The sequence below is a fragment of the Anomalospiza imberbis genome, chromosome 1 (genome assembly GCF_031753505.1).
Source record: "Anomalospiza imberbis isolate Cuckoo-Finch-1a 21T00152 chromosome 1, ASM3175350v1, whole genome shotgun sequence".
NCBI classification, from domain to species: Eukaryota; Metazoa; Chordata; class Aves; order Passeriformes; family Viduidae; genus Anomalospiza; species Anomalospiza imberbis.
The window spans coordinates 123,314,318-123,328,957 of NC_089681.1; the positions used below are offsets into that span (position 1 = coordinate 123,314,318).

Consider the following 14,640-nt stretch of genomic DNA (forward strand, 5'->3'; position numbering starts at 1 on the left):
ATATGAATTCAGGCTTAAAAGTTTTTACAGATCTGTAGTTGTCTTTAAAGCAAAAATTGTGTCTGATAAGTGTTAAACCATGGCACATGTAAGCGCTATAGAGAGTGAAATGGAAGTACACCACAGAAATGCAATGTTAAAATTATGAGGTACACATTGTGGTAGTGCAATTTCTCAGGAAAAAAAAAAATGTTTCTATGACGAAGTATTGTAAAGATACTGGTGCAGCATAGGTTTAGAAAAGTAAATGTGATTATTGTCAATTTTAACTAGTCAGAGTTTCAGTATTTTTGACTAGTCAGTGAACAATTATTCATTTTCTTTGCTAGGATTTTCAGTTAAGGCATTCAAGCGTCTCTGAAATGATGCATAATCCCCATGCTTTATTACTGCTAATATCTGTGGGTTTATATTGCAGCACAGGTACCAAGAGAAATGAATTATATTGCTTCAGAGGGAGTTAAACTGGCAAAAATTTGGCAAAAAAGAAAAGGCTGAAAATAAATATACATCTGTTGTGAATCTGGATTGACTCTAAGGTTAAATGATGCCTGCATTGACCAAATTGCCATGGAAAAAGACGAACTGATCATAATTACCGTAGAATAGAACTTTGTCCTCTTGTTTGGTAGGCTCTTGGGTACAATAAAACTTTGGCTAAAAGAAACTGAATTCATATTTGTAAGCTTTCCCTTTGACAGTAAGGAAAATATTCTTAAATTGTGTAAATTGCCATCATTTTGCTGACTTCAGCAAAGTTATGACAACTTATATTACTCAAATGGTGGTCCCCAAGTATGACTTATCTATCTGATTTTACTGTAATGCGCATATTTCAAAGATGCATACCACACATTAGAAAGAACTGACAAGAATCCTACTTACATTCTGATAAATATTCAGGAAGGTGGTCCTTTCAGTCTCCAACGTAAAAAACCAGAAAGACTACAAAAGTCCTGAAGAGGAGGAATTGTACACTGGTTCATTCAGGTCAATTTTACACGATCTCCTTCCCCATAAATGGTAAGTTAAAAAACCAAAAACGACCCACCAGCAAAACCAAGAAACACAAAGTGAATGCAAATAGTAGCCCATACATGAAAATATAAAGGATGTTCCAAACTGTGTTGGCTCCAGATGTTTTTATGAGTTAAACAGTTTACTGTTTTCACATATTTAAAACATTCTATTTTTTTCACTCAATGTTTATAAGCTTTGGGCAAACTTGCTGGCATTGATTTAAGTTATGCTTTTGTACCACATGTAGGTTAAACACACATTCTGAAAAGGTACAATGCAAACAAGAATTCAATCATTAATATTGAGAAGTAGCAACTGCTTACAATTTTTTCCAGTAATTATTCTGCTATTACGGAGAAGCTTCGCTCTGAAGCTATAACTAAAAGGTTGTATTTTTTTTACAAAGGATGCTATCATATAGCCATAGGTATTTGGTAGCTGCACAGAAACTCTCTGAATAATTTCAGAAAGTGTTTGAAGCTGCTTGTTTGCCTTAACATTAATTGCCTATATTTGCATTCTCCTTATATAGTTTAAAATGAAAGCATAAAGCTCTGCAGTGAAATGCGTGCTCCAGTTCATGCGTGCTAAACACTGACTTTTAAAGAAGTAATAAGAACACTTGATATAGGACTTGTGAACTTATTTGGGAACTCAGAAGCCCAGGGAAGCACATTCCTGAATAGACAGATTTGGATATGAAGCTATTGACATATTGACAAACACGGAGCCGTGCAATTATAGCTTTGCTATTGCATTCTTCTTTTTCTTCTTCACCTTTAGGAATCTCTCCTATCTCTCTATCTCTCCCTAAAATGTCCTATTTGGCTTGTCTCTTATTTCTTTTGGAAACCTTATCTTTCTCCCTCTTCCTTGCACCCTCTCGCTTTCTTCATTGTGCTTCACTTTTTTTTTTTTTTTTTTTTTTTTTTTTTTTTTTTTTTTTTTTTTTTGGTCATGTGCAAGAAATCCTGCATGGCCATCCCCTAGAATTAAGGCATTTTTACACCGCCTTGGCTTCGGGACTTCCCCGACCTCTTCCCTCTTCACAGCTGTGGCTGTGTGAGAGCTGCGGCCCTGGAAGGAGGGGTGCTGGCATTCCTGCCCCTCCGGCCTCGGCCCCCCCGACGGCGACTCGTCCCCGTGGCTGGGGCGGGCGGGCGGACAGCAGCAGGTTGGAGAGCGGCGGAGGGGAGCGGAGCGGTGCGGAGCGGAGCGGAGCGGTGCGGTGCGGTGCGGTGCGCGGGGGCCGTGCCGCTCCCCCGCTCCCACCTCGGGCCGCCGCCGCCGGGGCCGCTGCGGGCGCGACGCTCCGCGCCTGTCGCTGTCTCGCAGTTATTGCTTCATGGCAGCGCCTCTTTGTGAGGGACAGCAGCACCCCTGTGCTGGCAGCCCGGCGTTCCCAAACTCAAGAGGGGTTCAGCCATCGAGATTTCTTTGTATTCCTCTCTTCTAATATTAGAACACATATTGAAACGATAAACACAATGAAAAGCACAAAATATTTCATCAGTGTTGTAACTGTATATTTCCTTTATTCTGAAGAAATATCAAGTTTTGAACGGTGCACAGAGGCAGCAACTTCTGCTTTGGAGGCCGCTCTTTGTAAAGACCGCGTTGTTACAGTTAAATCTAAAGCCAGTTATTAAAAAGAGTTAGATGTCAGAAAAGGGGGGAATCTTACCGTCGAAAGACTGCTGCAGGTTCCAGCTCAGTCTGAAACTGCAGTGAAAAGCGAAGCAGCTGCTGAACAAAGTTTTAGATTTTTTTTTAAAGAAAGTCTGCAAAACTAATTTCCCACAAAATAGGACTCAATTTCCGTTTAAGAAACTAGCTCTTGCAAAAGTCATACAATTGCTGATTTTTTCCACTAGCAATTGAAATTCATTTTATCTTTAGCACATGGAGTCAAGAATTTAGACTTGAGAGAAATGTTTTTCCTTTTCTACTTTTTTTTTTTTTTTTTTTTTTTTTTTTAGTTTTATTTTGGGGGGGAGGAGGAGCAAGGTACATCGAGTAGGAAGAGCTGAAGAACAAAACCTCTGCGCAGTCATTGATCACTAAATGCGTTATCCTGATTTAAACCAGTTAAGAGACGCCTTGGTGGCTACTGTAATTCCACTACGCGCATGTTAAAAAATAATTTTAAAAAAGAAAAATAAAAAAAAAAGACAGGCCCAGACTTTCCAGGTTGTTCCCCAATTCACTAAAGACATTTGCAACGAAGCAAATGAAGATAAAGCAAATAAACATTATGCGACTTCTTGTTTTGAAGGGGCAGTGGGCAAGAGGGGAAACTTCTCTGTGCAGCCAGCGCTGCTGGCACGGTGGGCGCCGGTAGGGTCGTTGCAGCACCAGCCGCCGATGCTGGGGCACAGCGTGAGGCTCTGGAGGGCAGCCGGGGCAGCGCCGCGGCCCATGGCGACTGCCGGGGCGATGGGCGCGGCCGAAGCGGGTGGATGACCCGCACCGGGACCCTCGGAGCGGGGGAGCGCGGCAGGCGGCCCCGGCCTCGGCCCGCGCGGCCCCGTACGCCGGCGCCCTCGCACCTGGGCTGGCAGGTGAGGCGCTGGCGAGAGCACTTCAGCTCCCGGGGAAACGGGGCGGCGGTGGCCCCCGCGTCCCCCGCCCCAGAGTCACTCCCGCATGTCGCCTCACGTCTTTATTGCGCTCCCTCGCCCGCAGCCCCCGAGGGGCGGCAGGGCCCCGAGCGGTCCGTCAGCCCCGACGGGGCGGTGATGGCCCTGCGGGGGCCGGGCGGCACCGCCGCCGATCCGCCCGGGGCTCGGGGGGCTCGGGGCAGCCGCGGCGGGGAGGCGCGGCCCGCCCGGGGGCAGGGACGAGCGGGCTGCGCCCCCGCGGAGCCGCCCCCCCGCCAGGCCCCGGGCGCCCGGGGCGCGGGCGCGCAGCGCTGCCGCCCGCTGACGGAGCGGCTCGGCGCGGGGACGGCGCTGGCGTTTTGGAGGGAGTTTGCATGTGGTCAGTGCTGTGCTGCTGAGCCAGCCCCCAGCTCACATTACACACTACTGTATTTATAACCTCTCGAAGCTGTTTCCCCCTTCAAGCAGTTCTCTGGGACCACCTTCTATTGGCTTCAACCTCTCCCACTTCTTGACATCTGAGCAGCTCTGAGAACGGCTCATCTAGGTCCGAGTGTTTATGCAGCGGAGACTGGCCACTAGGGCTAAAGACCTGGATTATTTGAGCTCAGCTGCCTGCCTCAGAGTCTGTCGGTGCCGTTTTGGAAAAAAAAATCCCAGCCCCGATCTGTTTACAGTGAAAGTTGACAAAGGGTGGTGAAGTTGGATCTTTCCTAAACTCTCCTGCCTGGAACCTGAGACTTGCATGCCATGGATCACACACTCTTTGGCTGCCTGCGCAGCCCCCATGCCACTGCGCAGAGCTTGCACCCTTTCTCCCAGTCTTCTCTTGCCCTGCATGGAAGATCTGACCACATGTCCTACCCTGATCTGTCTTCTTCTTCTTCCTCTTGCATAATAGCGGGATACCCCAATGAGGAGGGCATGTTTGCCAGCCAACATCATAGGGGGCACCATCACCATCACCATCACCACCATCACCACCACCAGCAACAGCAGCACCAAGCTTTGCAGACGAACTGGCACATTCCTCAGATGTCGTCTCCTCCCGCCGCGGCCAGGCACAGCCTCTGCCTTCAGCCTGACTCAGGAGGACCCCCGGAGCTGGGCAGCAGCCCCCCTGTCCTGTGTTCGAACTCTTCCAGCCTGGGCACCAACACCCCCACGGGGGCAGCGTGTGCGCCAGGGGACTATGGCAGGCAGGCTCTGTCCCCGGTGGAAACAGAGAAGAGGTCCGGCAAAAGGAAAAGCGACAGCTCAGGTAAAGGTTCGCGCGTTCCCCAGCGGGGCGGGATCCCCGGGTGGCGGGTGTCGGGGGAAGTGGCGCGGTCGGGCCCCGCGGACCTGCCGCCGCTCGGCTGGGCTCCTTTAGCTCAGCACGTTTGCCTCGGCTCGGCTCGGCTCGGCTCCGTTCGCCTGGCCACGGCCGCCGCCGTGCTCTCGCCGCCGGCTGACACCCGGCTGCCGGGCTGCTCCTTCCCTCCAACGCGCTCTCGGGATCTCCATCACTAACGCAAGCTTTATTAAAGCTTCGGGGGGAGAAATAGAAATAAAAAAATCAGCACGTGATAGAGTATGAAATCAAGGTGGTGGTGGGGGAGAGTTTCCTACAGCCAAGTAGAGAAACGTTTGTAGTTTTGGTGCGGTTTTCAGCATCTGGTCCCGCGGCCCCCTCCCCCCTGCCCGATACGACACCTCTGCTCCAAAATTCAGAATCCAGCGCGCTCCTTCCCCTCCGCCCCTTCGCCGTGGAGCTGACTGCGGCTCCGAGGCGATTGCACAACGCTTGGAAGCTCTGCCTTGGAAGCGGGGATTCGGGAGAGGAGCTGATGCCTTGCTACCCTGTAGGATCTGAGGATCCCTGTAGGATCTGTGTGATCTCTGCATCAAATCCTCAGCGTGAAGGGGCAAAATTTGGACTCTGTGAAGCAAACGGGTGAATGGGAGTTTCAGAAAGCTGCTTCACTTCAGTTTTCTGGTGGTGGGGACAGAGGAAAGGAAGGAGCAGTCTGCCTTTTAAAATCACAGTAATTCTTACATAAAAACATGTAGACCCACAGTCATTCCAGAGTGATGATTTGGCATCAATGAATGGGCAAAAAACCTTGACATTATCTCTGCTTTCTAAAATAGCAAAGCCTTTCAAAGTTCTGCTCTGATAAAAGCCACTCGGCGAAGGCAACACAACTGATGGGACTTCCATTAGGGCACACATGAACCGAGGGGTCACCAAAAATATAGTGAAACAGGCAGGAGGCACTTGAAAGAGAGAGGGCTCAACAGATTGAAAACTCAAGAGTTGGCATAGCAAATTATTTGTTATCACAGAAGAGAAAGTGAAAGGCTTTTCCAGATATGTATGAAGTTCACAACTGAAACCATAACTTCTTTCACTCAGAATGCTGTAAGCTTGGTAGAGTGCAAACAACAAAAAGGATTAAAAAAAAATAACCCTCAAGAATACCATCACTTCCTTCATTGTCCATTACATGAGCAAATATTAACAGTTACAGTAATTTATCTGAATTTCATCTTACATAGCTGGTGTAGCTACTAAAAACTCGTCTTGCGTTTAAAGCTGTATTTAGTTCAAACACTGCTGGTAAAATCTTTTGGTTTGTCTTCTTTACTTTCAATGAGAAAAAGAATTATCTGGTTTTGTGAGGTGTAGGAACAGACCCTGTTACAACTGAGAAAATAACTGTATGCCTGCTGGTGTAAGGATTTATTGTATTTGTCGGTCTATTTAAAGCTAAAGGAAAAAAGGAAATTGGTCCCTTTCACTGTCAGGAAAGTATCTGAATCACTTTCTGTTTATTTCATTCTGCATTGCAAAACAAAAAAAATACCAGTGAGGAATGTCCTAAACCTTACCCTGAAGTGACTGGAGTCTTCCACTGGATTAGTGGTCAAGAGTTTGAGCCTTTACCCATGGTTATGTTTATCTTGCAATGCACTTCGAGCCTCACTTTCTAAGACTTTCTGAAGATCAAGGCAGGTAACTATTTCCTCCTCCCTTCCGCTAAGAAAAAAATATGACTGTTCACACAATTGTGAATCTCTCAAACTGAAAATAGCTGTCTTTTGACAACAACTGCATAGCTGCTGTATGTTTGGTTTTTCTTCAGGAAAGCCTGCGTTTTGGACTGAATATTTAACCCCACCCCTTTATTAATCCTGAACTCTGGTGCTAGATATTTAATACTATTCTCATATATGGCAGCAAGAATTATTTTAATTTGCTGTGTTTCTATATTTGTCATCCATAATTGCCCCTCATTTGATTAAACATCATCACCTTTATTTCTCATTAATCTCTTTTTTTAAACAAATGACTGTGCTTGAAAGAATTTCTTCCATGCGTTCATCAGACTTGGAACTACTTCAATAGACATTTGTAAAAAATCCTAATAGTAAATAACTAAGAGGTGAAGAGAGAAAGAGACTGCTTTAAGTTTCAGTGCCACCATTCTGAGACAATTATTAATGCTCTTGCTTATTTACACATATATTTCCTCTTAAGCACATCACTTAAAGCCACAGAATGCTCAGCGTTTTCTTGAGCACTGAATCTGTTCCGCATTTCAGAGCTGAATTAACCTTAGGCTACCCCTTTCTTCCACTACTACTTAGCTTTTGTTTCTGTGTATTTAAGATCACAAAGCTGAGTTTGTAGATAGTTTAAAGAATGTAAAACATGATAATTCCTTGTATCATTTACCTTCCAAACAAGTAACTGTTTCTTAGCTGTATAGCTACTCTGAAAATTTACCAGAAGGGACACCCCATTATACTTGTTATGATGATGGGAGTGCAACATTTTAAAATTATAAACAAAAATCCAGAGGGCAAACAGAATTTAGTATGATAGACTGTGTGTTTTTCCCTGGAATTCACATATTGCATGGGAATGGGAGGATATAGAAATATTCTTCGCTAATCTGTTGCAGTTTCATTTGGGATTGAGAAAACAAGGTGAAATGTGCTCTCATGATGGTTGTATAAACTGACTTACAGTTTTCTTTAGCCCTAACCCAGATTTTAAGCAGTTTGGGAAGTTCCCTTTGAAGATATTGAAAAGACTGCTGCAGAACAGGGTGAAATTTTCAGCTGTTCTCGTTGCAAAGGACTGGGAAATACTGCTTATGTAGTCATCAACCCCTGCTTGCTGCAGCTGTCAGTGTCTCCAGGTTTTGTAGTTGCTCTCTCATAATCTGCAGAACATTCCTTTCAACCTGCGTAGGCCCAGAAGTGGGTCGGTAAAGTTGCCTGTGAATTGAGGAGTGGTGCACACAAATCTTTATATGTTAACATTTTGCTGTGAATAACGGCATCTGCATCCTCACCTTTGTAACTCAGCTCTTCGGATGTCAAGGCTGTACAAGCAGAGAGACAATACTAAATTTGAGGGTTGGTTGCAAATGAAATAGCTTATTTTAAAGTGCCCTAATGGCCAGAATTATCTGTGTGCTAATGAGGTGCGGATGAAAACCATGCTGAGTGTATAGAAAACATATTCTTGGAGTGCTTTGTTGCTTTGTGGTATGAATTGTTCTATATGGAATATTTTGGATTTTTCTAATGCCTCCCCTTCTCATTACTTGCCTGTGAGTTTCAGGGCCATTTTATTTCTGTTTATTATAAAGTAGATTTTGATTCTCAGATGATGCAGAACACATAAGATGCAAAGTTACTTCGTAATTTCCTAAGTTACGTTACTTAGGTCCAAGTTTTCTTAAGTCATCAGTTAGGAAAAAAACATATTAATGCCTATATAGGAAGTGCTATCTAGATTTACTGAGAAATATGAAAAAAAGAGTGAATATGGTATCCTTAAGGAAGTCTAATATGCTATGGTGAAAAAAACATCTGTACTATGCTGAAAAGACCAGGGGGAGGCTGAGTACAGTTGAAGGAGTTCTTCTAAGCAATACAGCTATTCAAACATTAAATTGCAAGAGATAAATATATAAGGAAATTGCATTCCTGTTAAAGTCTAATGTAATTAAACATTTGCCCTCAGGCATGAAAAGCCTTTTAAAAAAAAAAAAAAAGAAACCAAATTTCGCCAAGGGGAAATGCTTTCTGTGTGGCACAGGATTCCAAGAAAAGGCTAGCAGGTAATAAAAAATATTCATCTTTTTGAATGTATTTACAATAGTAGCATTTAGAAAAGCATTTCAGGAATCCACTGTTTCAACATTTTGGCCAAGTGTATCAATATCTGTTCTGATGGGTTTTGTTCATTGACAAATCACATGAATAAAAACAATACTTTTTCCCGGGTTTTAATATTTTATAACCTACCTATTCTAAACATGCAAGCAGCAAAAAGTTGTATCTCCAGAAATTTATTTTAAACATATCTAAATATCATAAATCATATGTACTTGTTTGAAATGGTCTCTAAAAAGCAGGTCATTTTGATAAATGATTTTAAATACTTGAAATCATGAGTTTTGAGGACTTTTGATTGGTTTCTGAAACATGTCAGTAAGAAAAATGAGCTGCATGCTTGTAGTCAAAAAGCACTGTGTAACTGATTCATCAATATGTCTGTGCTTTTCAGTGTGGTTGTAAAAGGAAACAAGAAAAAATAAACAATAAAGCATAGCTTTTCTGGAAAGAGTTAATTTGTTTGGTATCTTGCATAAAAGCATCACTTACCCATAAGAAAACAACAACAACAAAAACTCTGTAGATTTTATAAATGAAACAGTTTCAAAATCCGATGAATAACACACACACACGTTTAGGAGAAAACCTTCCAGACTTATTGCTTATCAAATGATAGGCTTACTAGTGAGCTAGTTGCTGAATTGTTTTAATAGATGAAAACTTGCAAGAAATTCACTTTTGTTCTCAGGAAATATAATCAAGAACTTTTCTAAGACTAAAATTTTGAAGGACTCTTTTGCTGATACATTTTCAAAATTCCTTGCCCCTAGCCAAAGAAGAACTTTGTGTGGACAAAAAGAAAAAGTAAAGAACTATGTATGGCTCCTATTTATGCATTTCTGTCTGTTTGCATAAATGATTCAGTAGGATTTATGCTTCTCCTTCTCCCCCTCCTCATCAACCCACCCTTTTAGAAACATTGGAGGGCTGATCCACACCTTCACAGGATCATAAATGTTTTTGTGAGAAGGTCCATTGACTCCAGTGAAACCACTGAAGTGCTCAATGTTTTTTAAGCAATCAGAGCTTAATTCTTTTACATGGATATTAAAGAAGAATGCTTTATAATTCTTGTAGATATTTATTGATAAAATGTTCAGATTGCCTGATTGTTTGAAAATTGCCAATTGAGCATTTTATATACACATTGAATTTTAACTACACTGGTTTTAACATCCTAGGATAAAATTTGTCCTAGCATATTTAGTGTGACTTCTGTAGTATTTTCTAATGTAAGTAATCAAATGAGTCTTTTTTTTTTCTTTTTGCCATTTTTAGGCATGTCCATTGTTTAATAAATGTTTTTTAATTGATCCTGTTAATCTGCATATTGTTTGCCATGTGGAAATACTCGTTCTTTAGTGATGCAATGACTTCATATGCTCTTATCTCAATTCCTCAAGAGTAGGATTGAGCTCTGTGTCTTGAAATTCAAAGGCAGGTAACATTCTTTGATTCTGTCTGCTGATGCCCTAATATTGCTCACTGGATTATTGCTTTCAAAGACACTGCTACTTGGCAGTATGAATAGTCGCCGTAGCATGTTTCTCTCAGTAGCCAAATGTACTCTACCGTTTTGTAAGTCTCCGGAAAGTAAGCAAAATAAATCTGGTTTCATCTGCTAGACTGAGCAAAGTTTAAACCCATCAGTAAAACATAGTTATGGTGGGGAAGGTTTCAACCCTTACTTTTGCTATGCTACCCTGTGTCCTTGTTCTAATATACTTAAGAATGCAACTTGAAAGGATGCGAAAGGAAAGTCATATTTTTAAAATATAAATACTTGCATATGTCGCTAATAAGGTTTCTAACTGAAATAGTGTGGTGTTAGAGAATTTTGATAAACAGTGCTTGAGGCTACTTCATTACATCAGTGCACAGCTGGGCACTGAACCCAGTCCTATGATCTGTCTCGAGCCTGTGCCCTGTCCTTTTATGACTGTTTGCCCGACTTATATAATGGCCATACCAGTGCTTTCCTTCCATTTGGGAAGTACTGTAAACTTTTATGAAACTAAAAGCTTTGTGTGCGTGTGTGTGCGTACATGCTTTTTTATTTTTAGTAGGCTTTAAAGACTTACAGATCTGCATCACAATTTCTCTAGTACTGCTAGTTGCAGAATGCAAGCAAGATGGTGCGCAGCCACCCTGCAGAAAAAGCCTTCCTCCTGCTACTCAGCAGGGCAATTGCATCACCTTTACCAGCATCAGCTGTGTGACTGCACGCACGGCCAGAAGCCATTTGACTTCTGGAGTGAGTGTCTGGGGTCTTCCATGAGCATGTAGATGCTTTTCTATTGTGTTAAATGAAAATCTGAATTTAAAAATAGCCTGATGTAATTGTGCTGGGTATATGCAGTCTAGTCCTAGATTTTAAGTATTTGAATCAGTAAAAAGAAAGTTATTGAAATAAGTTGTTTATAAACAGACATGCTAGGGGAAATTTCACCTGGAAGATGCTGATGACAAAACTCCTACTGATTTTTGTTAGGACCACCAGAGTTTAAGTTGTGAGTTCTTACTCTAAATGTAGCTTAGCTTGGGAGAAGGAGATAGACCAGTTAGCCATAGTAGTGCTTAAGTTTTTTTGTTACACGCTGTCTTGAATTCTTTCAGCGGCAAATACGGCAAAGGAATGCTTGTTTAAAAAACCACTGCTGCCATTGGTCTTGGCTTTCTAGCATGTGTTGTCCTTGTTATTTATTAATACATATTACAAAATCTATGTCCTTTGATAAGTTTACCTAGACCATATCCATTTAAAATAATATTTAATAGAAAATAGTATAAATCACAATAATATTATTCATTTTGCACCGCAAATTTTATACATGAATCTGTAACTTCACCAGTGCGGAGTTGCGTCACTTCATCCTAACATTCAATAAATGATGCAAAGTGAAAAAAACCCACATTAAAAAAACGGGATATAGTAGTAGACAGTGCACTGTAATACATGAAAATTTTCTTCTGAAGTCTTCTATGAAACACTGTAAATAGACTACTTCAGTTGTCAAAATTCTACTTGCTAATATCAGTAATATTAAAGATGTAACGTTCACTATAGATTAGAAATGATATCTTTTTTTTCAAGATCTTGGACCTACAGAAGATACTAAGGCACCCCCTATTCAGAATGTAAGTTGATTTTCTATGTGGAGTTGTAAATTTTTACAAATAGTTTTGGGGACAGGCCACTTGACTGGAATTTGTACGTATTAATAAAGAGAGATATTATTATATGCTAAAAGAGAGATCTGGAATAATATTTGGAAATTTGCTACTGAATATTTTATTGTTTAATGCTGGATGTGATCACTGAATGCTGTGCATTCTGAAATTCCTGGAGCTCCTTACTCAATGCAATGGAAAAATGTAGTCTGAACTTTGTATTGAAAATTACCTGTGCTGAAAAAACCTCACAAGAAAATATCTATGAGAAGTTAATGGTCATATGAAAGAAAGTGATATTGTACTTGATTCAATGTTTTCTTTTGTTCTTTAATAAATGAAACAAAATAATTGATGAAACCAAAGAAACAAGTCTCAAAGCAATGAGTCAAATCTTTAATTTATGATAGAAAAGAATAGTTTTACTAAAACAATAAAATCCAGTGGATTATGAAAATCCAGTGTATTTTTCTTTTCTTTCTTTCTCTCTTTCTTTTTTTATCTCTTTCTCTTTCTCTCTCTATTGCGCTCTTTTTCTTGCGCTCTTTCTCTTGCTCTTTCACTCTTCCTCTCCTCTCCTCTCCTCTCCTCTCCTCTCCTCTCCTCTCCTCTCCTCTCCTCTCCTCTCCTCTCCTCTCCTCTCCTCCTTTCCTTTTCTTCTGTTTTCCTCTCCTTTGCTGTTTATTGGACTAAAGAAAAACTAGTTGATTGAACATTATTTTATAGCAAATAGGATATGAAAAACTAAAACTGAAACAGATTACTGCAATCCTTTAAAAGTCCTTCTTCGTTCTACATTGTCTCAGATCTCTAATAGCTATTTCTTATTTTTAGCAAGTAAGTCTGGAAAATGCTGCCTTACATAAACTATTTGATGCACTTCAGTATCCCCTGCCACTATTGTGAGTCTAATTCTTAGACTGTGATCTTACAATGATTGTAGTATGCATTTAATTTTGCATGTTGGGAGATGAATGAAACCTCGGGAAGCTGAAGTCAAAACTAGCTATTGAGTGGAGCCAGGACTTCACAGCTGAAGTAGTCATGAAGTAGTACTTTGATATGAACACTGCCGAAGTTAAGTGTATGTTTACACATTTTGGTGAATTGAGGGCATTAGTCACTTAAATTTACCAAGCGGAAAAAACTGTTTCCCACTTTGGTGCTCCTAAAAATAGATACTAAAAAAATCTGTTGGACATATGTGGGCTGACAATATAGCTCTGAAGAGAGTTGAATGAACTGTGGAGTTTTCTACCTGCCAAGCAAAAATTGGCATATTCTAGATGTATGCAATATATCCTGAGTGTGTATGGAGGCCTCTTTGGCAGGGGGTGTTTTGACACGGTGAGTGAGGCTCCTCAGGCACATTAGTCTCAATAGCTTTTCAAGCCTTTCATTTTCTTTCATCTGGTGAGAGTACCAGAATGCTGTAGGCTTCATAGAATATGTGGATAAGTAAAAACTATTCATTAAAATGTGCTTATTACTGTAAAAAGAATGGTAGGAACAGTGACTAGATTTGTGAAAATATCTCCCAAATTTGTGAAAATATCGGCTTGGTTTACAGAAGAAAAAAGAATTTAAATCAGATGTGTTGATAAACTGAACGACAACATATTTTGCGAGGCTTTGGTACACTGAATTGCTAAAAATGGTGTAAATGGAAGCCTGGGCAGCTACGGCAATGTTGACCACTCAAAGATTTCTTGTAAAAATGTGCTTAGAATGCCAAATAGTATTTTCTGCCAGAAGGAAGCAGTGGTATAACTGGGGCTTAAGCACATTCACGCCTTTCAAAGTTATATTTTCAGAACTAGACATTAAAACCTAGTAAAAGTCTGCAATTCATACCCGCCTTATGCAAGGCTTAGGAAGAGCTGAGAACGTTACAAGTTCTTTGCAGTTTGGTTTGACTAACTCAGAATTGACATAGTAATATTAAGCTCTTTTTCTTCCCCCCTGTTTCTATATTCTTATTTTGGGAGTACCACAATGACCTCAAGCTGCAGCTGTGTCTTAAGTCTTTGCGTTCCTGAGGACATTAGAACAATACACACTAATGGTCTCACTCCTGGCTCCCTCTCCCTCCCTCTCTCCCTCCCTCTCTCTCTCTCTCCCTATTTCTTTTTTTTACACAAGTCTATTTCTGAAGGACTGTGTGACTATATAGCCTTTCAATTTCCATTCATCCATGCAACATGAGCACTCTCTTAATTTCAAAACAAAAAATACAATCCTTTACCTTAATCAGATTTCCATTAGATGTAACCTGCAATAACTTAAGAACTGCAGTGATCTGCTAAATAAGGAAACATAATGTTAGTTCTATTTGGCAATGCTATATAAAACAATTATGAGTCAGATAAAAATAGAAGGCTTCATTAGCAGTTGAATTAGCAGTTGAGAATCTTAAATCTGCAGAATTATCTCTTTTTTTGGTATTATTAGCACTTTAATTTATATGATTTTTTAATAGCTTATTGGGTCAATAAAGAGAGTGACAATTCTGTCTGTATTATTTGTTTTTATGAAATAATATATTGGTATTAAAAGTGGCAAATGCAATGTCATAATTTCTAAATTAAAAAAAAATGATGTGAACATGCACAGGAGAAAAAAGCTGCAGACGAGAGTGCAAACAATTTTGATTGCTCCATATTATGAAGAA

General features: G+C 40.9%; 1 protein-coding gene across 1 annotated transcript in view; it reads left to right on the plus strand.

Annotated features, from left to right (window-relative positions):
* The first annotated feature begins 3,960 nt into the window (after positions 1-3,960).
* The window catches only part of MEOX2 (mesenchyme homeobox 2), a 52,462-nt gene continuing 41,782 nt past the window's right edge, over positions 3,961-14,640 (plus strand). Inside the window, exon 1 of the mRNA XM_068209846.1 lies at positions 3,961-4,881. Coding sequence (XP_068065947.1) covers positions 4,371-4,881 — 511 coding nt within the window. The 5' untranslated portion in view covers positions 3,961-4,370. The remainder of the gene's footprint in view (positions 4,882-14,640) is intronic.